General features: G+C 37.9%; 1 protein-coding gene across 1 annotated transcript in view; it reads left to right on the forward strand.

Moving 5' to 3' along the window:
* The window catches only part of LOC126199242 (katanin-interacting protein-like), a 349,391-nt gene that overhangs the window by 307,789 nt on the left and 17,694 nt on the right, over window positions 1-23,908 (forward strand). The window contains exons 13-14 of the mRNA XM_049936035.1: window positions 7,071-7,172; window positions 22,263-22,405. Coding sequence (XP_049791992.1) covers window positions 7,071-7,172; window positions 22,263-22,405 — 245 coding nt within the window. The remainder of the gene's footprint in view (window positions 1-7,070; window positions 7,173-22,262; window positions 22,406-23,908) is intronic.

The raw sequence follows: 23,908 nt of genomic DNA on the forward strand, positions 1-23,908 counted from the left end.
TGAACACCATCTTGAGTGATGTCTCAATCATCTTTACTCATGGAGCATGAACAATGGCTTTCGTTTTTCCACTGACAAAACTGTTTGTATGAACTTCTGGTGGTGCAATTGGCTTCTCGCACCATCTTTACATCTTGGGCCTGTTGCTCTTCTGTTCATTGAAACTACGAAATTCCTGGAGCTCCTGCTCAATAGGAAACTCTCTTAGTCCTCCTGGGGTGCAGATGGAACCACCCTCCACCGTTTGTACCTATCCCTTGTTCGTTTGAAACTAGACTATGGGTGCTTGTTTATGCATTTCCACATCCATCCCTCCTAGGCTGTCTCAATACTAGCCACCTTCGTGGCATCCAATTGGCCACTGGCGCCTTTTACGTTAGCCCAGTTGAGAGTCTGTATGCAGAAGCTGCCGGAACTACCACTGTCCTACCACCATGACTTCCTCCTCAGCAGATATGCACACCGTTTGTCTGCTATGCATGGCCATCAATCCTGTGCCTCCTTCTTCGATGACTCCTTTGATTGCCAGTATGGGGCGCATCCGTCTTCTCTGTTACCTCCTGGAGTTCGCTTTCGGCTCTTGCTCCAGCGGATTAACTTCATGCTCCCTGCAACTTTCCTGGTGGGGTGCGAACCCATCACCACCTTTGCTTCGTGTGGTGGCCCATATTCACCTTGGCCTTCATTCGCTTCCTAAGGACACTGCACCAGCCTTGCTGTATCACCTTCAGTTTCACAACCTTCACATGGAATTTTGTGGTAGTACCTTTGTGTACATTGATGGCTCTCGCACTGACTATGGTGTCTGGTGTGCCTTCATTGTTGGCACTGACATTTTTTGGTATCGACGTATGGCACATTTTTCAGTATTTACAGCAGAGCTCTTCACCCTATATCAAGCCATGGAGTACATCCGGCGACACAAGCATTTGAATTGTGTCATCTGCTCAGGCTTTCAGCGCCTTTCAAATCCTCTATGCACTGTATACCATCTGTCACTTAATGCTAAAGGTCCAGGAAAGCTTGCACTTGCTCACTTTTGATGGAGCTTCTGTGATGTTTATGTAGGTTCCTGATCATATCAGTCTGACAGGAAATGACACTGCTGCAAAGGCTGCAATCCTTGTACCTCAGCCCACTAGTTCCTACATTCCCTCTGATGAACTCTATGTTACCATCTGTCAGGAGGTGGTGTGACTTTGCCGTCGCCACTAGTCCTCCCTTCATGGGAGTAAGCTCTGGGTTATTAAGCCTCTCTCAGTGGCTTGGATGACCACCTCTCTCCCCTCCCGCCATGAGGAGGTCATTATAACTAGGTTGCGTATTGGGCACTGCCTTTTTAGCCATTGTCATTTGTTAAGTGGTGCTCCCCTACCACTTTGTGCACATTGCATCCAACTTTTAACTGTCCACCATTTCCTGATGAAATACCCTTTTTTTTTACTAGTTACATTCCTGTTCGAACTTGCCTTCTGTGTTATCGGCATTTTTCTTTTTATCCATCATAGCAATATGACGAAGGCCATTTAATTTTTAGTTGTGGTCCTCCATTTCTCTATTGCGTATGTAATGGACCTTTCTTCACATCCCTGTTGTTAGCTGTCTTCTCTTCCGTCATTGTGGACTGACATGTAGTCATTTTTAACTCCTCGCTTTACATCATGTTTCACAGTTTTGACATGGGTGCATATGATCCTAGTTGTTTTTGCACCCTAAAACAGTACAAAACAGAACGAGAGAGAAACATAGAAGTCCTTACATTTTTTTGTCAACTTATATCTTTACTTACCCTAGAGATCTAAAAATTTGTCAGGGAAAAATGCTAAAACTTGTCTGGAAATCAGGGAAATATCGGGGAATCTCTTTTTAGGAAACTTCTGGCAAGCCTGATTGTGCTCAGCTCACTGACAGCTCTTTCCTGGTCTATGGTGAGTTTACTGAGGTGAGGTGGGAATGTAAGGTGTGAGGGGTGGAGAGAGGCAGGAGGCGGGGAAGAGTTTGGGGTTAAGCGGCTTATGGGAGTTCGGGTAGCCATCTGTGGTCAAGCTAGGGGTGCAAGTACAGGAGGCAGGTGGCAAGATGGCTGGGCATGCAATTTCATAGACTGGGGCATGAGAAACAGCACACAACTAGTAGATGTGGGGACACAACTTGGGCGAGGGCACTGGGGCGGGGGATAGTGTTCACATGCACACGCACGCACACTGACACACACACACACACACACACACACACACACACACACACACACACACACTATTGGGTAGGGCAGATGGGGGGCGAGTTACCTTACGTTCATGCCAGGAATGTTATGGGAGCGAAGGATGTGCTGTAAGGATAGCTCTCATCTACGCAGCTCAGAAAATCTGGTGGTGGTGAGGAGGAACCAGATGGTAAGGGCTGTGAAGTAACCATTGAAATCTCGCATGAGGCAGACAGACAAAAGCTGCAGGAGGAGGTAAAAAAGTCAGCATCCATCAGAGATGAGTCAGACTCCAGGAACACCTGAAGATGGCAAGAAGTCGACTTGCTGAAACATCATGCCTGATTGGACGACGCCACCCAGCCGAATAGTTGAGAAATACTCTAGATTTCTGTATGTGTGGAAACCTAATATCAGTATTTTTCTTCCTCTCAGAAAGACCTTTCTTTCTAAAAGTGTTCAGTAGCACATATTGATGGTTACTTAGTGCTTAAAGGCATCCAGAAATTTGGCTGTAATAGGTGTAAGGAGACACTTCTATGAAAGAGCTGCAAGAGAGAAGAGAATTATTTATCCTCCACAAAAGCTATGTAACTGCCAGTGTGTGTGATTCTTCCGCTAGGCTCAGAGTTCCAACCATTGAGTTCAACGATGTTGACATTTCTGTGCAGGCATATGAGTCCTGTTTAGTGCATTTAATTTCTAAGAGAAAATTAAAGTTTATGGTTGTTAACTACATAAAACCCTCACTTGAACTGCATTACTGTGTGATGAGAATGTGGAAAACATTGACATGTTATTTTAAATTATCTTGCTAAATGCAAATTGTATTATAGTTTGCAGGCCAGTGTTCGAAGATGAGTGTAGTAAAACACTCTCAGAACTTAAGGTACAAAAATATTCAGTTTATTTTTATTGTGTTGGAGTGCCAAATAAAATATTTTGGTTACACAGCACAAATCAGTGTTGTTGTCCTTTTGTCTTTCCCGATTTAATGAACAGGAGTAAAATGTAAATTCTTAGCACAGCTGTACCGTTTGTGACTGTAATACAAGGCATGTTTTTTAAGGAAGTACCATTTTGAAATTTAAAAAAGACATACTAAGATATCTCAATAATTTTATTTTTACATGAAAGCCTGTACCCTAATCTACTTTTCTACATAATTTCCGTCAATATTGAGGCACTTGTCATAACGTTGTAGCAGTTTTTGAATACCTTCCTCATAGAAGTCTGCCGCCTGACTTGTTAACCACTGCGTCACCACTGTTTTGACTTCGTCATCGTCTTGAAGACGCTGACCACTCAGGTGTTTCTTCAAGTGCAGGAACAGATGGTAGTCACTGGACGCAAGATCGGGGCTGTACGGGGGATGATCTAGAGTTTCCCATCGAAAAGATGTGATGAGGTCTTTGGTCTTATTCGCCACATGCAGACTGGGATTGTCTTGCAGCAAAACGATGCCCTTGCTCAACTTCCATGGATTGTTGCTTTGATTCTGGTGTGATGTAGGCCCCCCATGTTTCATCGCCCGTAACAATTTGGCTTAAGAAATCATCACCGTTGTTGTGATACCGCTCAAGGAAAGTCAATGCACTGTCTAAACGTTTGGTTTTGTGCACATCCGTCAACATTTTCGGTACCCAAAGTGCGCACAATTTTCGGTAATTCAAGTGCTCGGTCACAATTCCATACAAAACACTACGAGAAACATTAGGAAAGTCATCCTGCAAGGAGGAAATCATAAAGTGTCTGTTTTCTCTCACCTTATTGTCCACTTCCTGCACCAAACTTTCATTAGCGACCGAAGGACGCCCACTCCATTGTTCATCATGCACATTTGTGCGGCCATCTTTAAATGCTCTCACCCACTTTCTTACCATTCCATTACTCATAAAGTTTTCTCCATAAACTGCACAGGTCTCACAATGAATATTGATCGCTTTTAGGCCTTTAGCACTAAGAAATCTTATAACAGCCCATACTCCACAGTCAGTGGGACTCACGATTATCGGAGGCATCTTAAATACTCAGTACACAACGTAAACAAGGAAGAGTCAGACCATAATGACGTCAGAGCGTAGATTAAGGTACAGGCTTTCATGTAAAAATAAAATTATTGAAATATCTCAGCACGTCTTTTTATAATTTCGAAATGGTACTTACTTAAAAAAACACCTCATAGATATCCTGACAGCATATTGAAGGTGGTTAAGTCTCACCTTTTAAAACAACATTCTTTAAGATTCAGTTATTCAGTGTGTAAATGAAATGACATACATTTACAGCTTATTGTAATCATATACATGACATGATCATGGTTAAGGAAGTCTACAGAAAAGCTTACAAAGGAATTGTTTCTTAAACTTGTTTACTGTCACAGTGGGAAAAATATACATCCGTTACAATTAAGCAAATCCCCATACTCACATTTTGCATAGATTAAGATTATGTCCATAACATCAGGCCATCATACTTCATAGTACACAAGTTTTGTGTACCACAGGAGCTGTCACATATCGTTTACTTGATTAGTGATTGTAATGAGCCTTTTGTGAATGTTACTGGTCAATCAAATTTTGGATTTGATGCAGTGAAATGTGCGTGCTTCATTGTACATGTTTATTTTAATGTCAGGCAGAAGCAATCAGATGCAGGAACAGACAGTACACAGAATAATAATGTAGTGTGTATCAGTCTACTTGTAAATACATCAAATACATGATTATTAATATGACAAATTTACAATTTCTTCGAGTTGCAGAGAACCAAATGTACAAGACAGTCTGCCTACATGGCGTGAATGTTTCTGACTGCCTCCATTGTTGAACTCAAACAGAAGAATATTTTGGAACTGTTCTCATTACTCCACTTGGCACTCCATTTTCTTGTGTCCACAGCTCCACCTACTATCTCCAAATGACAAAATGACAATACGCAAACTCAAATAGCAACAGTGAACTACAAATAAAAAATAACAATTGATACATAAACCCATAGCAACCAGAATACCAACATGTGAAACAGAAACGCTTCAAACTTATGCAGCAACCTAATATTTCAGTTGTGCCCCACATACCATATGGACTATAAGACAGACTTTTTTCTTTGAAAAACTGCCTCCAATATTCAGGGTTGTCTTATATTCCAAATTAATATAAAAATGTCTTTAAGGTTGTAGTTGATTGGTGCTACAGGTTTATGAAGCGTCATGGGCTTAGCATGTGAACCAAAACCAAAATATTCCAGAAAATGCCACGGAAAATACTGCAAGAGCATGAAGAGAAAATATTACCTTTCCATCACCTTATTATTCTACATCAAAAGAAAACCAGTGTAAAACTAAGCCAAATAGTAATATGGTCAAACTCCTCTGACATTTGATGTGCTGAGTAACAGAACTGTTGCCATAAAATATGCTAAAACTGTAGATATAAAAAAAAGTGGACATGAAAAAATGTGCTAAACTGTTATCCTTTCATGTTGTGCTGACGGTACTAAATCCAATGATCATTTTCAAGTGCAAAACAATGCCAAAACCTTTTGAGATACTGCTAGGTGCTGTAGTTCACATACATGTCAAGGGTTGGTGTTTCGAAATTATGGATTGACAGAGTGTGGGTGAGAAGGAAAGGTGCTTTGAGAAGGAAAGGTGCTTTATTGAATAAGGGTTCTCTTCTTGTGCCACATCAATTTAGTAGTCATTTGAAAAATTCTGTAAAAGAGAAATTGAGACGGGGAGATACAGATCTCGCTGTTATTCTGGGGGGACTTACTTCACAATTGCACAGCTTAATGTCTCAATAAATAAACCATTTACAGTGTTTATGAGTGAGGAATGGAACAATTCACGCCGAAGGGAACTTTAAAATGACCTACAATCAAAAAAATGTGCCAGTGGATAAACATTCACAGTCTAGAGTGAGAGAAGGCATTACTGTTAAATCTTTCAAGAAGTGTGGCATAAGTAACACTCCCAATGACAGTGAAGACCGCCTTATCTATGAAGAGGACAACACTAATGATGAAGAGGAAGAACAAGAAGAAAAAGAAGAAGAACAAAATTCAGATGACAGTTTTCAGGTCTTTTAAAGGCCAGTTCGGTTTTATTAACCAAGAATTTTTTTTTTTTACTCTGGCTTGGCAATATAATAATAAAAATGGTAAAAACGTTATTTAAAAAAGTTGCTAAAATATTAATGTGCTTCTTATAGTTTGTAGAGTACGGTGTGTAATTATGTGACAGCACTGCCCTGCTGCACTTAATTGATTGCTGTTTATATGTCTCTCCTAGATTAAAACTTCTATCTGCAAGAGAGTGTGCATTACCTTCTCTCCATTTGTCTCATCTATCATTGATGCTGTTATCACTTTTTAATAGAATTGAATGTACTGTGTTTTAAAAAAAATTAGAAAGCACCAATAAGCAGTTAATCATGTACTAATTTTCGATAAACTTCACTAACAATCCTGTTGCTGCGTGATGACCCATTGTCTTCTTTGAAATTTGAATATTTTTCCTATAGTTGTTACGTTTTGGTCAATGCCTTCACTCATTCGATTATAAAAAAAATTGAATCTGTGCTAAGGTTAGAGTGAGACAGATATACACAGGTGTGTGCAAGTCACCATAGAGAGTACTGTTAGCTATTTACTTGAAACTCCTGAATTTATTATAATAAAGTTAACCAGTATCAATACTTAATGAATAATAATGAATGTATTAAAAATTACATTCAGCAGTTTATGGTAATTTTTCTCTTTGTCTGTTGCCTGCACAGCATTTTTGTCGTCTTAGTTGCACATTTTTTACTGTTCTCAGTTTTGAGACTCCTGAAAACTAATTTTTTTTTATATTTTCCTCCAGCTGAACAGGGTATATATAGTATTTGATTACCCAGTGAAGATTTCCATGATAAAACTGTGGAACTATGCTAAGACTCCTAGCAGGGGAGTTAAGGAATTTGGGGTAAGCAATTTAGAAATATAAATTTTTTATTATCACCACTTTTGGCTGCTTCATGAGGTACACTGTAGACTGTTGTTGTTAACGGTGGTTGTTTGAGGCATCTCTCTGTGTTAATCTGTACTGTGCAAGCCTCTTCATCTCATCATATTTATCACAAGTTGCATACATTTGAACCTGCTTGTTTTAGTCATTCCTTAGTTCCTGTCTGCAATTTTTATCTCCTTCACTACCTTCACTACCTTCGATGTCTCAGGATGTGTTCTGTCAACTGATACATTCTTTGAGTCAACTTGTGCCATAATTTTCTTTTCTCGCAGTTCACTTTATTAGTTATTCAATCTGCCCATTTGATCTTCAGTATACATTTCAAAAACTTATATTTTCTCCTTTTTGTACTGTATATCATCTATGTTTCACTCCATACAAATATCATCAAAAAAGACTTCCTGTCACTTAAATATATATTAAGCACTACGACTTTTCTTGGTGTTGCCATTCAGTATATAGTATATCCTCTCTAGTTGCATCTTCATTTGTATTTTAGGTTTATGAAAATAAATGCGCAAGATAGCTGTTGTCAATAATATGTGTCTAGTGATAAAAATTGTATACTATGATGAAAGTAAGATATGAGTCTGAAACTAGTAGCTACAGAGTGTGTTATTTCTTGTTGTATCATCCATTATATAATACGTTAAAATCAAATATGACTACACTGCCTTGATTTATACATGATAGCTGATGTTGTAAAATGTTTGTAGGTAAACATACATTAATTTAAGCAAGCAATATGGTGTTGCCATCAACTTAGAAGATTAGATTAGATCAGATTAGATTAGATCAGATTAGATTAGAAAAGAGGTATACTTGCAAACGTGATTATTATCATTATGTAAGGAAGAAATTCAAGGAGCTTAAAATTTCTTGCTAAACCATTATCACTAAACAATCATCTGATATTACCAGAAATCTTGTTAGAAAATCAGCAGCAGTAAATCGTAGTTTACATATTCATTTCAGTATTGATTGTGATCTACATCTACATTTACAGCTATAAAGATACTCTGCAAGCCATTGTACAGTGCATGGTGGAGGGTACCCTGCACAACTATTCATCATTTCCTTTCCTGTTCCACTCACAAATAGACTGAGGGAAAAATGACTGTCTATATGTCTCTGAACCCTAATTTCTCATATCTTTGTGGTCTTTACGAACGATGTATGTTGATGGCAGTAGAATTGTTCGGCAGTCAGTTTCAGATACCAGTTCTCTAAATATTCTCAATAGTGTTTCTCGAAACGAATGTCTACTTCCCACCAGGGGCTCAAGTTCCTGAAGTAGCTCTGTAACACTTATGTTTTGTTCAGACCTACAGGTAACAAATATAGCACCTCACCTGTGAATTACTTCAATGTCTTCCTTCAATCTGACCTGGTACAGATCCCAAACACTCGAGCAGTACTCAAGAATATGTCACATCAGCATCCTATATGCAGTCGCCTTTACAGGTGAACCACTCTTTCCTAAAACTCTCCCAATAAACCAAAGTTGACCATTCGCCTTCCCTACCACAGTTCTCACATGCTCGTTCCATCTCCTATCGCTTTGCAGTGTGTCGCCCAGATATTTAAACGACTTGACTGTGTCAAGCAGGACACTAGTAATACTGTATCCAAACATTACAGTTTTGATCTTCCTACACTTCTGCATTTACTTAAATTTTTCCACATTGAGGGCTAGATGCCATTCATCACAACAACTGGAAATTTTGTCTAAGTCATCTCATATCTTCCTACAGTCACTCAACTTTGGCACCTTAAAGTGCACCGCAGCATCATCAACAAACAACCGCAGATTGTCGTCCACCCTATCCGCCAAATAATTTTAGTATATCTAAAAACAAAGATGATGTGACTTACCAAACGAAAGCGCTGGCACGTCGATAGACACACAAACAAACACAAACATACACACAAAATTCAAGCTTTCGCAACAAACTGTTGCCTCATCAGGAAAGAGGGAAGGAGAGGGAAAGATGAAAGGATGTGGGTTTTAAGGGAGAGGGTAAGGAGTCATTCCAATCCCGGGAGTGGAAAGACTTACCTTAGGGGGAAAAAAGGAGGAAAAAAGGAAAAAAGGACGGGTATACACTCGCACACACACACATATCCATCCACACATATACAGACACAAGCAGACATATAATGCTTTCTAAAACCGTGCTGATTTGTGGACATAAACTTCTCAGTGTCAAGAAAATTTATTATACTCAAACTGAGAATATGTTCAAGGATTCTGGTGCAAACAGGAGTTAGGGATATTGGTCTGCAATTTTGCAGGTCTGTTCTTTTACCGTTCTAATATACTGGAGTCATCAGTCCCTTTTTCCAGTCGCTTGGGACTTTGTGCTGGGTGACAGATTTATGATAAATGCAAACTAGGTAAGTGGCCAATGCCATAGAGTACTCTTTGTAAAATTGAACTGGGATTCCATCCAGACCTGGTGTTTTATTTACTTTCAAATCTTTCAGTTGTTTCACTATGCCAGGGATTATTATTACTATGCTGTCCATATGGGAGTCTGTCTGATGGTCAAATGACTTTACGTTTGTACGATTCTCTTGTGTGAATGATTTCTTAAATGTAAATTTTAAAACTTCAGCTTTCGTTTTGCTATCTTCAACTGTCACACCGACTGGTCAGCAAGGGACTGAATGGAAGCCTTAGACCTACTTAGCAATTTTATACAAGACCAAGATTTGATCATGGTTTTGTCAATTAGATATTGGTCTCCTACAGTATATTGTTAAACCACATTGCTGAATGCCATCAGTATTTAAACTTATTTATTACAGTCTATTTCTTTAAATGGACCTTAGTTCTTATATTGCTCTTCAGTCTCAATATTTGTTTCATGCATATTAATCTGTGCTGTGCAACCTCCTTCATCTCTTCATAACCACTGCAATCTACATCCGTCTGAACCTGCTTATTGTATTCAAACCTTGATCTGGGCCTTAGTTCCAACGGTGGCCTTCAGTCTTAATACTGGATATAGCCATAATCATCACTAATTATTTCTCGCAGTATCCCCTTCACAGCCTGATGCTAACCAGAAAGAGGAAATCTTTGTTGTGGGTGGTAAACCTGTCCTCCTCACATAGAACAAATAAAAAATCTGTACTCACTAACAAAATCACTGTACCAGTAGCACCAATACTACTTAACTGTAGTTTCTCTAACCAACTGTACTAATATTATACTCTCCTCCAGACCAATACCCAGCATCATTCATCCTGTGTCTTCCCCCCAGGTCAGTGTCTTGCTAGTGGTATACTATTGATTTCTCAGATCACTGCTTTAATAATGTTCACTTTAAGGGCACTTTATCACATGCTACCCCTCAGCTAGACTGCCCAGTCCTTAGACCCCCCCCCTCCCCCCCCCCCCCAAAAAAAAAAACATAACATATTAATAACTCAGCTGCTACCATCCACTACGAGTACTTACAAAACAACATTTCCTTCATTCACTTTCCTGAGATTGTATAGAAATATACCTGAATTATATTTAAGTTAAACCAAGTATTACCCATATCTCTTTGTCCTCCAAATTGGTGCAATTCTTTTTTAAATTTTGACATAAGGAATATTTATTCTCACTGCGAAAGGCAGCTAGTTCTGTGTGCTATACATGCCATTCGCTTTTTTTGTTAACAGTTTTATTAAGATTGTTGTTTTTGGGCGTGGCATTTTTGTAACCACTTGAGGTCCTGTACAGGTGGTAAAACTTACTGATTAACTTTTAATTCTTAAAATCGTGTTTATAGTTTTTACCTAGAACCAGGAGAACCAGGTCTTGTACTGTATATAGTATTGGAGTACCTTTTACCCATTTCCTTTTTTCTTCTTTGATTAAAAAAACTGTAATACTAATGCCTGACACAGGTTGGGTACACTCATTTTATATGGGCCATCAGTACATTTTAATATTGGTATCCTTCTGTTTGTCATCCTAAAAGCTCTACTGGAGAAACTTGAGTGACAGATAGGGGCAGTTCATTTATTACCTTTTCAAGTCTCCCACTAGGTGCACCCATTTAGAATCCTTGTTTGTGCAAGATGTTCGACACAGCCTACCTAATTCAGCATGATCCTTTCTGCTGATAGACTGAGATGTGATTTACATTTTCCCAAGCTGGAAACTCCATAAACTGTTTACCTTTATCAGATAGAGAGTGTTAGGTTGTCCTACATGCTTGAAGTAATTCTTTCTCAATTTAAATGTTATGCTGTTGGTTGTAGCTCTTTTTAAAGTATACAATTCAGCTAATTTTGACCAGCACTCTAAAATAGTGAAGATGTATGCCATACCTTCCTGCCATGTATGCAGTGGACCTTGAAAGTCCACTGCCATAAATCTCATGATGCTTTTCGTATTAGTGAGTATAGCATGGTGTTTGTCTTCAGAGTTCGTATTTTTACTTCTGACATGCTTCACAGGATCTCAATATTCTCTTAATTTCTCAGGGCATATTTTTGATATAATAGTATTTCCTCATATAAGTTATGCATTTCTTGGGCAAAGAATGGGCATAGCCTAAGTGTAAGTACAATCTCAGTAATTTAATACTACTTTAAGGAATGCATAGTAACCATTTGTTCTCTCAGTGGGTATTATTCTCCTCTGGATTCTGCTCTGAATTATGTATATGTGCATTTAACATGTCATACTGGTACTGTGCAGTATTTAAATTATGACAAAGTAATCTAATGTCCGTTTCGTATTTATTTATTTTTAGGAAATATATTGCAAAATTGCCTCTATCCCACACATCTTCATTTAATTGTAAAGGCTGTGGCCAGTGTGTATTAGTTTCTTGTATCCATATAATAAATCTTTAAATTTTCTAAGCAACCATACAATGACTAATATTTCCTTTTCAGTAATTGCATAATTCCTTTTCTAATGTGTTGGCACTCGACATCTGAACATAACTGGGGAGTGATCTATTCCATGGCATGTTTGTCTCTCCTAAACCCTAGTCCAAGGCATCTGTCACCAAGTGGAAAGATCGGTCAAAGTTTGGGTGAATTAATAATAGTGCTTATGCCCAACTGTCCCTAATTCTATTAAATTCTATACTGAAATCTTGCATCCATTGGCAAGGTATGTTCTGTTTGAACAGGGCCATCATGTGTGGTATGTTTTGTATGGCATTCGGTATACATTTCGTATAAAATCCTACAATTTTGAGGATGATTTGAATTGTTTCTTATTTGATGGCTCCAGACACTGATCTAATTCATCCAGTCTATGTGGATCTGGTTTTATCCCTTCAGTATTCACTATATGGCCTAAAAATTTGACTTCACTTGTACCAAACTGTTGTTTTGAAAGTTTAATTGTTTTTCCTTGTGAGTGTAATGTAGTGAAAAGTTATAAAGTCTGAAGACATTCAGTCCAGGCTCTGGATATGATCATTATATCATGAACATACATTAAAGTCTAGAAGTCTTTAATTTTGTCTAAACCTCTGACAAACATTGAAACAGAAACTTTGAAATAATATGATCTTCCTTTGACAAGGAATGCAGTATATTTTCTTGATTCCATTTTTAGTGGAATTTGCCAGTATCCAGCAGTCAAATTCATGGTAATAATGTATTTTATTCCCAAAAACTTTGTTACTAAGTAATGAAAGGTCTGTTCCTTTCTGACTCAATTATTTTATTAACTCCTTTCCCATCAAATATCAGTCACACCAATCCATCAGGTTTTTTAACCACAACCAACAGATTGTTATAACAAATGTCAGGATACTCAGAACGTTCCATGAAATGAGTCTACTAATTTCCTCTAGTTCTGACTCTTTTGTTGCTTCAGTTATTGAGTATGCCTTTACATAAAATTGCTCTGTTCTTTTATCTTTAATGAATAGACAAAATCTTTGCTGACTCCTGGCCTCACTGAGAAAATGTCAGTGTGTTTAGTGAGTAAAGTTGTCATAAGTGCTTTCTCTTTTATTCCTAGCCCTGTTGTTTTACTCATATTATAAATTGTGCTCCCTTCAGTTATTTGCACATTATAATATTTTGTATCACTTTTGTCATAACCATGTAAAATATTAGGTTGGTTCATAACTTTGTAGCACTTTTGTTTTGCAGTTGGTATTCTGGTTGGTATGGGTTTATTTATCAATAGTAATTTTTTTATTTGTACCTCACCGTTTCTATCTGAGTTTATATATTGTCTGTTGTCATTTGTAGATAGTGAGTGGAGCTGTGGACACTAGAAAATGGAGTAATAAGTAGAGGAATCGGAGCATACCCAACGTATTCTTCTGTTTGAGTTCAATAGAGGGTAACAGCACGTAGGTAGCCAGAAATATTTGCAGTGTGTATAAGGATAATGCCATGGGACAGAGCATGCCAAGAAAATAGTTTTCTCCTTTTAAGGAGGATTGTTTTGACACTAGTTACTCTCCATGTTCAGTAAGACCTTCAGAGTTTGATGAAGATCATTTAAACACCTTAATCCACAATGATCCACATCATTGTACTCAAGAACTGACAAATGTGATGAAATGTGATCATTCAACCACCGTGCAATATTTCCATGTGATGGGGGAGGTTGAAAAATGGGGTGTTTGGGTACCACAAGTTCTGAGCCAGAATCACAAAAATCAGCATCTGGCCAGATGTGCATCTGTGCGTGCTTGTCATCAGTTGGCTCATGAACAGCAATGACCATTCCTACTGTATATTGTTACTGGTGACAAAATATGGTGTATTTATGCTAAAATAAGGAAAAGAAAGAAATGGTTGAGCCCAAACAAAGCAGCAACTCCTCGTACAAAGATATGTGGACATCCACAAACGAAAATGTTATGCATCTGGTGGATCAGCAATGGTGTGGTGTATTACAAATTGCTTCCCCAATTGACATTTATTGTCAGCACCTGAGATGTCTTGCAGACTCAATACAAGAACAATGACCAGGAAGACTGCATGAAGTGATGTTACTCCTTGGTGATGCCCACCTACATTTCACTAGACTGACAAAAAACACTTTTCAGGAATTGGTTTGGGAGTTCACCCGGCACACACCTTATTGACCTGATCTTGTATCCTCACTCTCTATCGAATAACCTTCACGGAACTTCCTTTTTGGATGAGGATGTACTCTGAACATGGCTTGATGAGTTCTTCGCCACAAAAGTATGTGATTTCTTTAACTGCAGAATCTAAAAGTGTCCCCAGCATTGGCAGACTCTTATAAATAGTGAAGAATAGTATATTATTGATGACTAAAGTCTCTGTTATGTGTCTTATGAAAGAACTTGATGATCTTATGCACCGACTCACTAGTTTCTACTATAAATGTGAACAAACTTGTTCAAAATGTAGTGTTACTATATCATTGTCTTTCATATGAGGAAGTATTATCTAGCCACTCTTAAAGTCTAGTACAACTTTTTGGTGTAGTCAAATATATATCCCTTGACACTGAATATTACTAAAAATCCTGTTTGTGCTGGTTTGCAAAAGGTTCCTGTGATTCCTTTTATTTTGAGTCCAGTTACTAGAAGCTGAAGGAATATATGATGCATACTACTGTATTGTGTTCCAGAAAGTTCTGGTCTATCATGCACACGTCACTGCCTGAGCCTAGTATTGTATTTACTGGTACGTTTCCTGTTGTGCCTTTAAGTTTTTTCCTTAAGTGGCAGTTTATTTTATTCTAAGATCTCATCTATGACATTATTTGCGCTATTGTATCTTATTAAATGTGAACTGATTAGTTGTGGCCCTTTTTCATTTGCTTCTAGAGACTGAACACTTCCTCGGAAGCCTATTGTTTTCCCATTCTGTATTACTGTTATATTATCATTATTGTTGTCTTTTACCTCTCCATCTTGTCTTGATGTATTACACAATTGTTCATACCACATGCTGTTTTGCATGTATGCTGCAGCAATGCCTTCAAACAGAAACTTTTTGATTGCCACTTATACATAGCCTTGTTTAATTAGGAGCTCCTTCACTCATGTACTTTGACATAAATTTGACCTCTACATCATTATATATTTTCAAGTCATCTAATTTTAGCATATCCCATTGTATTGCGTCTGCTATTGTATGACTTACCACAAATATAATTTTATTGTGGTCAGTCTAAGTGTCTGACTACATAGTCTTAAAAGTTTTTAAAAATAACATAGGTTGTACATCACCAGATGGTCTAAAATTGGGAAATTTTTGATTTTGACTTTTGCTTTTAAAATATAGTTGTAAAGTCCTCACATGAATTGTAATATAATTTATTTCTAGTTGACTCATCTTAGGGTCGTTTTCTTTCTTCCTGACTTTTGCAGTCAGTATTGTAAGTATTGTTATTTATATGGGTTACTTGTGTGTTATCATTAGGGTGCTCAGTGTTATTCAGTATAGAAGTTCCTCCTATTGGTACAGTGGTGAACGATGAAATCGAATGGTATTATAACGATATACTATGTCAGTAAGTTCTTTTTCATGTTGTTCATTTTGAAATCATAACTAACTCACCCTTTGTTAATTTAATAGCTTGTACAGGGGTGGTCCATTATCGTGACCAGGCCAAATATCTCACGAAATAAGCGTCAAACGAAAAAAATACAAAGAACGAAACTTGTCTAGCTTGAAGGGGGAAACCAACTAAAACATTCATATTTCTTTATGTACTACATGAACATGTAATAAAAAATTGGGGTTCCTATTTTAAAAAACGCAGTTGATATCCATTTGACCTATGGCAGCGCCATCTAGCGTTCCAACCATAGTGCCATCTGGTTTCCCCCTTCAAGCTAGACGAGTTTCGTTCTTTGTAGTTTTTTTTTATGCTTATTTTGTTAGATATTTGGCCCGGTCACTATCAGTGGACTACCCTGTATATGTTCAAATTTGCTACCTAGTTTATCTTGTACAATTTCTAGTTATATATCTATTTCTTCAACATGTTTGAATCCCATGTCTAATCTATGTTCCAAATGATCCATCCTACCATTGATTTGAGATGTGAGGTCAGACATTTTCTCCTCCATTTGATTGAACCTGGTATCTGTTTTAGAAAATATATTATTGATTTGTTTGGTTAATTGGTCAAAATGTTGCATGAATGTTTACATAACTCCTTTGACTGTTAATTGCTTGTCTTTGAGAGCCATATTTACTGAGGAAAGTACTAAAAATCTATAAGTACCAATATTTAATTAATACTAATAAATGTCTGCAAATGGATATTTTGTATCTTGTACACTTCCCTTTAGTTAACTCCTGCAAAAGTTGTATATAACTGTTTGACACAATGTTACACATCACTGTTTACAGTATGATGAATCAGACAGTTGTCTGTGTTCTAAATTGGCACTGTAACTGCTTATGCTAGTGCCCCAGTTGTTGGAGCAGTGTGTTGCAATGTGACATTGGACAACTAAGGGAGGGTTCTTGTTGAACGCTGCCAACCGCCATTGAGGTACATGTGGGTGTAGTGGTGGGTGGATGCACACATAGTCACAACTCTTCTTGGTATAGTTCAACTTGATGTTAGCATGGAAATATCTGTTGCAGTTGATAATTAATCTATTAGAGATGATTGAGTTTAATCAAAGTAGTTATTTTCAGCTAAATACCCTGAATACCTCTTAGTGACAGCTTCTTAATTCTTGTTTATGTGCCAGGCAATCTCATGTTTATTGCTGCTGCCAAGACAGATTTCTTCCTATTTCATGAATGATTAATTCCACATGGTCAGATCCAACACACAGAACTAAATTTGGACTTTTATCACATTTACAATGTGAACATTTAGCAACTCAAATTCTTGGCATACAAAACATGATAGTTCTCTACTGACCGTTTCCTTCTTTCATACAGTACGTTCACAGAGAGACCTTGAACTGTTGTAAAGCTCAAGCTATGGAATTTCACCACAGTCAGGCTCCATGGCGAGGTGCACAGCACTGCAGACTCCGAGGAATTACTGACAATGACATAAGCATATTGAATTGGAGTCTTTCATCACTGCATGATGCTCTAGGAGCACCTCAAACATAAAATAACAAACAAACAAACCCAGAATCCTACTAATACATAACTAATAATATGCAAACCTATCTCAATGCCTTATATTTGAAACTATTACTGATTACTCAGTTATACCTATTGCCAAGGCTACTGTTGTTCTGCTTGTACCTCCATAATATATTAAACACATTAGTACCCTTACAAAGTACTGAAACTGCTCTGGCCATTTGGTCTACAAATTGAGGCTATTGAGAAGTAACAAAATTACATGCCGTCAAGAGTATATGAACTTACCAGAATCACAATTAAAGTGTACTACTTGGTCCAGTAATCATCTATATTGGGATCCAACATGCCTTGCCAAGTAGCTGGACAGACCCAGTTATATGTTAACAAATGTAAAGCCACATTCAAAACCTGTTGGACTTCATATACCAGCTCCAATAATTTAGACTTACAAGGGTGAATCGTATATATACCAGAATTTTCGCCTTATGCGCCTTTCTGTAACTGGAGAGTGGTTTGGTATCTGCTCATTGTTGCTTTGATTTCCAGTGATTGTTCTCCACAGCAAGAATTTTGCCGTACTGTTTCTTTAGTTAGAATCACAGTGTTGTAGCAAGAGGTACCTTCATCTTTTGCGGAACTCATTGTAATCAAGTTTCTCACAACAGAGGGCATAAAATTGTGTGAAATTTCGAAAATACTTGCAGCACAGTTATGGCACAACACCCTGAAAAAGATTTATGTGTACACGTGGTGTAAACAGTTTCTACAAGGATGAGAAACAGTTGAGACTGCAGCTCACAGACATCACCTGAGAATCAGCATGACTGAGCAGAATATTATCATTTTTAGCCAGCCCATTCAAGAACAATCACCAAATAACAGTTATTGAAATTGCTACTAAGGTTGGCATGAGTTACAGTAGTGCTCAAGTGATCATTACTGACAACCTTGAATTTCAGAAAGTGTCTGCAAGGTAGGTGCCTTGTTCTCTCACTGCAGAGCACGAATTTCATCGCATCATGGTGGGCAAATGGCTACTCACACAATACCAAACTGAAGGGAAACATTTTTTGTGCCTGATTGTGATCTGTGATGAAATGTGGGTGCACCATTACACCTTGGAATTGAAAAAAAGCTACATCGAATGCCACAAAAAGGATGAATCTGCACCTGTCAGAGCTAAAAACCATCTCTCCATGAGGAACGTTCTTGCAACAGTCTTTTTTGATTTTAAAGGAATTAGTCTCAGTTTTCTTCATGAACATCATACTGTGGTTACAGTTACTGTGTACTGTTGCCTACTTGTGGACCAAACAAAACTTGCATATCATCAGGAAAAGGGCGCATTTCCAATCCGGAATGTTATCATACTTCATGACAATGCTTGACCCCACTCAGCTGCTGGAACTCAACAAATGATTCAGGAATTGTTCTGAACCACATCAAACCATGGCTTATCACTGGGCTTATCACTCTGTGATTTTCATTTGTTGGACCAGTGAAGGAAGCAGTTGGAGGTCATTGATTTGATCCCACTGTCAAAGTGTTCGTGCGGAAGTGGAGACTATATAAAAAAATAAATTCATGTATATGATTGCCTCTCAACAAAATTGGTGAGAAATTCAATGACTGACAGACTTAATGAGAGACACTGCCCTATCTGGACATATCTTTATGTAGTTTGATTGATTATTGAGTATTGTTAATCAGTTTGGGACCAATATGAGGTAGGACTGATAGAAGAGGTAGAGAAGATCCAATGAAGAGCAGTGCATTTCATCACAAGAACATTTAGTCGACACTGAACATCACGGATATGCTTAACCAACTCCAATGGCAGACGCTAAAGGAGACATTGTACGTCACAGAAATGTGTACTATTGAAATTTCGAGAGAGCTCTTTCTGGAAGAATTAGACAACATATTACTTCCTCCATGACCACATGAGAAAATTCAAGGAATTAGAGCTAAAACAAAGGCATACTGACAATCATTCTTCCCGCATGCTAATTGCGAGTGGAACAAGGAAATGGGAACCAGTTATTGGTACAAGAAGTACCCTCTGCCACACACTATCAGGTCACTTGTCGAGTATTTCTGTAGATCATGGGCAGCAAATACTGGTGCACAAGCCGCATCTGGCCCGTGGAAGAAATTCCAGGTGAACAAAAAATGAAGGTACTCTCAAAAATGTGTATGTTCAGGCGTAATTTGCTGGCATCACATCACAGGAAAGGGGTACCATTTATATTGGTGTGTTATCCCATAAATATTAACCTCACAGACTAGAGTTTTGACTTTATGTGCTTGGAACAGTGCTTTTGTGTGAGAAGGCAGCCCCTGAGCTTATGCAAGTATGTGAATCAGGCCTGTGGGTCGCCAAAGGTTTCTCTTGCGTGATGTAGATCTGCATGAACAGTCTAAGGTAGCAGAGAACAGCCTCATCTGCCCTACTGTTGTGATTCTGTATGTGAATCCCTTTGAATAGATAGCACTGAAATCAGCTTCATGATAGCACACTTGCTCTTTTCTGCTACATGCACAACATGTTTGCAATTTTGCCACATGAGAAAGACAAATTAGAATATATCCTACCTCATTTGAACACAATGAACCCTAACATAACACCATGTTACTTTAAATGGAAGATAATTTGCTGTAGCACAGTTTTGCAAGTTTCAATTAGAAGGAAAGAGGACATGGTATCAACGTAAACCTTCTCATATGAACCAGTGGGTCATTCCACTGTTGCGGGTGTGACATTTTGTCACATTTTTCATGCGTAAAGTTATATTTGTACTTCAGGTGTCAGAATAAGGCTAACTTTAATTTAGTGAATAGAATAGCATGTTATAAAGTTCCTGTAAAAATTTTAGCTCTTAATTTTACACTCAACCTGCTAAAAAAATCGTGAAGAAGTGTTGCGGGTGTGACAAAACTTTACTCTTCATTTGCACAATGCCGTGTTCTTTAGTTATTTTGTCTTCTACTTCTGAATCAGGATGGTTGATAATTTTTTACACAGTGAAGAAAGGAGTAATAAAATACAAGATATGATAACTTTTACTCACAGACACTTTTCCTTCATGTCGCGGGTGTGACGTTGCGGGTGTGACACATAGATACATCAATATTATTGAGTGAAATTTAAAACAAAACAGCAAGAAAATACTTTAATTATTATGTTAAAATGATATAAAGAGAGAACTAGGCCTATTTCAATACTACTGAAAAACAAATTGTCCCCTGTTATTCAACAGCTTGGGTGGATTTACTTTCTGGGAGATTACTGAAATATTTTACCAAGATATGTCTTCTTCTGTGGGCAAAATCCAGCATATCCCACTGGGTTGCGTATACTTCAGCAAGACCTGCTCTGCTTGTTCATCAACTTGAAGAACTTCTGCAAAGTATTTCTTCTTCAAACAGGACTTTCCAGTGACAGTCAACTGTGACAGTACAAAGTCTCCTGTAGTAAGTTGCCCACAGTATGGAGAAGCAACAGGTGTGATACATATTTTGCCTGCACACCAAAATTAGGCCACTCCTGGGCATTACAACTGTCAATGTGAGCTTTCACATATAATTCAAATGATGAGAACTGTAGGGTAACTCTGAACTGCACACCACTGTTACACATGTTTAAGATATCACCAAACATTCCACATATTTTGACTAAACAGAGATGCTGGTAGGGTTTTGATCATAAAAGAGACAATATAATTTAAATCATTGGGGATCCTTATTATATCATCCTCCATCTGAAGAAAAATAGAGGTCAAAACTAGAGTTCAATGATCAACATGCTAAAATTGGAAAAATGCTATTCACTCAAGTATTTTTGTGAGAGAATAGGTCTTGGTGAACAACAAATATTAGCTCCTCACCTTGCATGACTGCCAAGACAAAGAGTAAAGAGTAGAGACAAATTGTGCTGCAGCACAAATAGACTACTATAGGCTAGAGATAAAAGCGGGATAGAATATTCAAACACAAACACTACGAAACAGCAGACGAAATTCATCACATGTACTCTATGTAGCGACTGCATTCTTTTTTCTCAAAATTTGGCACAACATGAAAATATACACACTGTTTGGCCAATGACTTCTTATTTCTGTTGACGCTAAACCTAGGGAGCCCAGTGCTAATGGTAGAGTGAAGTGGTGGTCAGTGGGATTACTGGATGTTGGTCTGTGTGACAGTGAACCAAGCAAAGTATTGGTGTGCAAACTTAGGACATCTGGTTCATCAGTGCCATCGCTGGGAGGAGCTAGGATCCCACAAGTGTAAGATGGCATCACTTCCAACTATCGATATCAGTGCATCAACTAGTCTGGTGATGACAATTCGTCCTGTTGTCAAAATGTTGTGTCTGTCTGTGGTAACCGCCTGGCCATTCCTCTGAGAAATTATTGTTGATTACAGATGCCAGGTTCAATCCCAGCATTTGAAAATCACTAGTCATTATCATATCTGGTGGTAAAGTATGGATATATTAATGTGAGGCAGAGGTAATGTGGCAATTCATGGTGCTCATCCAAACAAAACATGTAGAGAACTTAGACAGAGTGAGTAATAAGCTACTGTACACTGTTAAGATTGTAAATTGGTACAGCTCCCCATTAATGTATGAGGAAGAGAGGACAGTAACTGTAAATTGTTATTTAGGAGTATTTCTTCCTAAATTTATCAAAATATACAAAGTGAAACATACAAGAACAAGCTTGAGTAGAAGTTTATTGTCTTAATTTTTTCTGACTGGTTTAAAAGGAAGTATTTGCATATGTAACTTAGTGGAGACTACTTCAAAAATATGAGAAATTAAGTTTTCCAAAAGTCCAGAATTCCCATTAAGTCTCATAATTTTCAGAATAATTCTAATACGTTTTATACAGGGTCATTTTACGCAAAATTTTTAAGTGAGGCTGGTATTAAAATATGTTAAAGCAGTGTTTGTATTATAAATAATATGGGATTTGTACAGCAACTCAATATAATTCAAATTTTTTCTAGATATTGGTAGATGATCTTCTAGTTTACAATGGTGAACTTGATCAGGCATCACATTTACAAGGATCATCAAGAGTTCCATATCGCACTGTCCTCTTTACGTTGAATACGGATTTAATTAGTCAAGAACAAAGCACAGAAGTCAGGTGAGTTTTGAATTAGACATTTATTCTTGAGCAAATAAGTAAATCGTACATCAGTATTCACAACTCAACAGTTATGTTTCAGAATAAAATTCAGTCATCAGTTATTTTTATTTTGCTTTACTGGCTTAACAGATTAATCTCTTATCTTCAGAAGCCTACAAAGTTTGGGATAGTATAAATCATTAGAACTTGGCCACACATTTATGTAAACTATAAGATGTGTATTACAAAAATTTACTTAGTATCCCAAGTTTTGTAGGCTTCTGAACATGACAGATTAATCTGTGAAGCCATTAAACAAAAGAAAAACAATTGTCAAACTGACGGCCGAACTTCATTCTGATATACATGGTGTTCAGAAATTTTCGTTACAAGCTTCAAGGACTTGTAGATGGGAGTGAATACTTAACATTTTGAATAGGAACCCATGTACAGAAAAGTACCATTTCCATTCTACAAATATTTCAGTTCAGATGTGTAATGCATTCATGTGTGCTGAGGGAAAGATAAAAGTCTTAGAGATGCTTGTCGTGGTATACAGTAGGATAGAGAAAATGGTGTGTACTACTTCAGACAGTCATCCATTGTCACTTAAACCTGCCTTGCTGTGAGACCTATTCAATGCCTGTGTGTCTCTGATATAGTAAACATGGTTTGGTACATATTTTTGGAATACATAGACATGCTTCTTGTCTATAGCAAAGCTCGAGGTAAGGGAGGAGCTGCTGGTCAGCTGTACCACAAAGGTTATCCACCTCATAGCACACCATCACACAAACATTTTTCCCAAGTTATGCAGCGGCTGCGAGAAACAGGTACCTTCACTGTGAGAATGCTGGACTGTGGTGCTCCACAGCAATGCTGCACACCCGAATTTGAAGAAGACATATTGCATTGCATTGAAGAGAACCCGGCAATGAGTACTCGAAAAAATTGTGTGTGCAGTGAGTGTTAGATAGTATTGTCTGGGACCTTCCATGTGAGCAACAATTACATCCATACCACTTACAAAGGGTACACACTATGGGTCGAGCTGATTTTCCACAATGCATTGCCTGTTGCATTTGATTCCTGCACCACTGCGTCAATGCACAACTGTTTCCACGTTGAGTTCTGTTCACAGATATAAATAAGTTCACTAGGGACTGTGTTCTGAATTCACGAAGCAGCTATGTCTGGGCACAAGAAAACCCTCATGCCATGCATTTTCAGGGATTTCAGCACCAGTTTGTATTAACGTGCGGGCTGGTCTTCTTGGAAGGTCATGTCATTGGGCCATATCTGCTTCCACTCAAGCTAATTAATCCTGCATACTTGATTTGCCTATCATATTGGACTCATTTTTGGAAGCTTTGCCACTGAATATCTGTCAGGAAATGTAGTTTCAGCATGATTGTGCACTGTCTCAGTTCTCACCTATGGCTCACAGACATCTCAACAGATGGTATGGTGAATGATAGATAGGCCGAAATGGTCCAGATTTAACTCCTACGGACTACTTTT

Source organism: Schistocerca nitens, chromosome 8, assembly GCF_023898315.1.
Source record: "Schistocerca nitens isolate TAMUIC-IGC-003100 chromosome 8, iqSchNite1.1, whole genome shotgun sequence".
NCBI lineage: Eukaryota > Metazoa > Arthropoda > Insecta > Orthoptera > Acrididae > Schistocerca > Schistocerca nitens.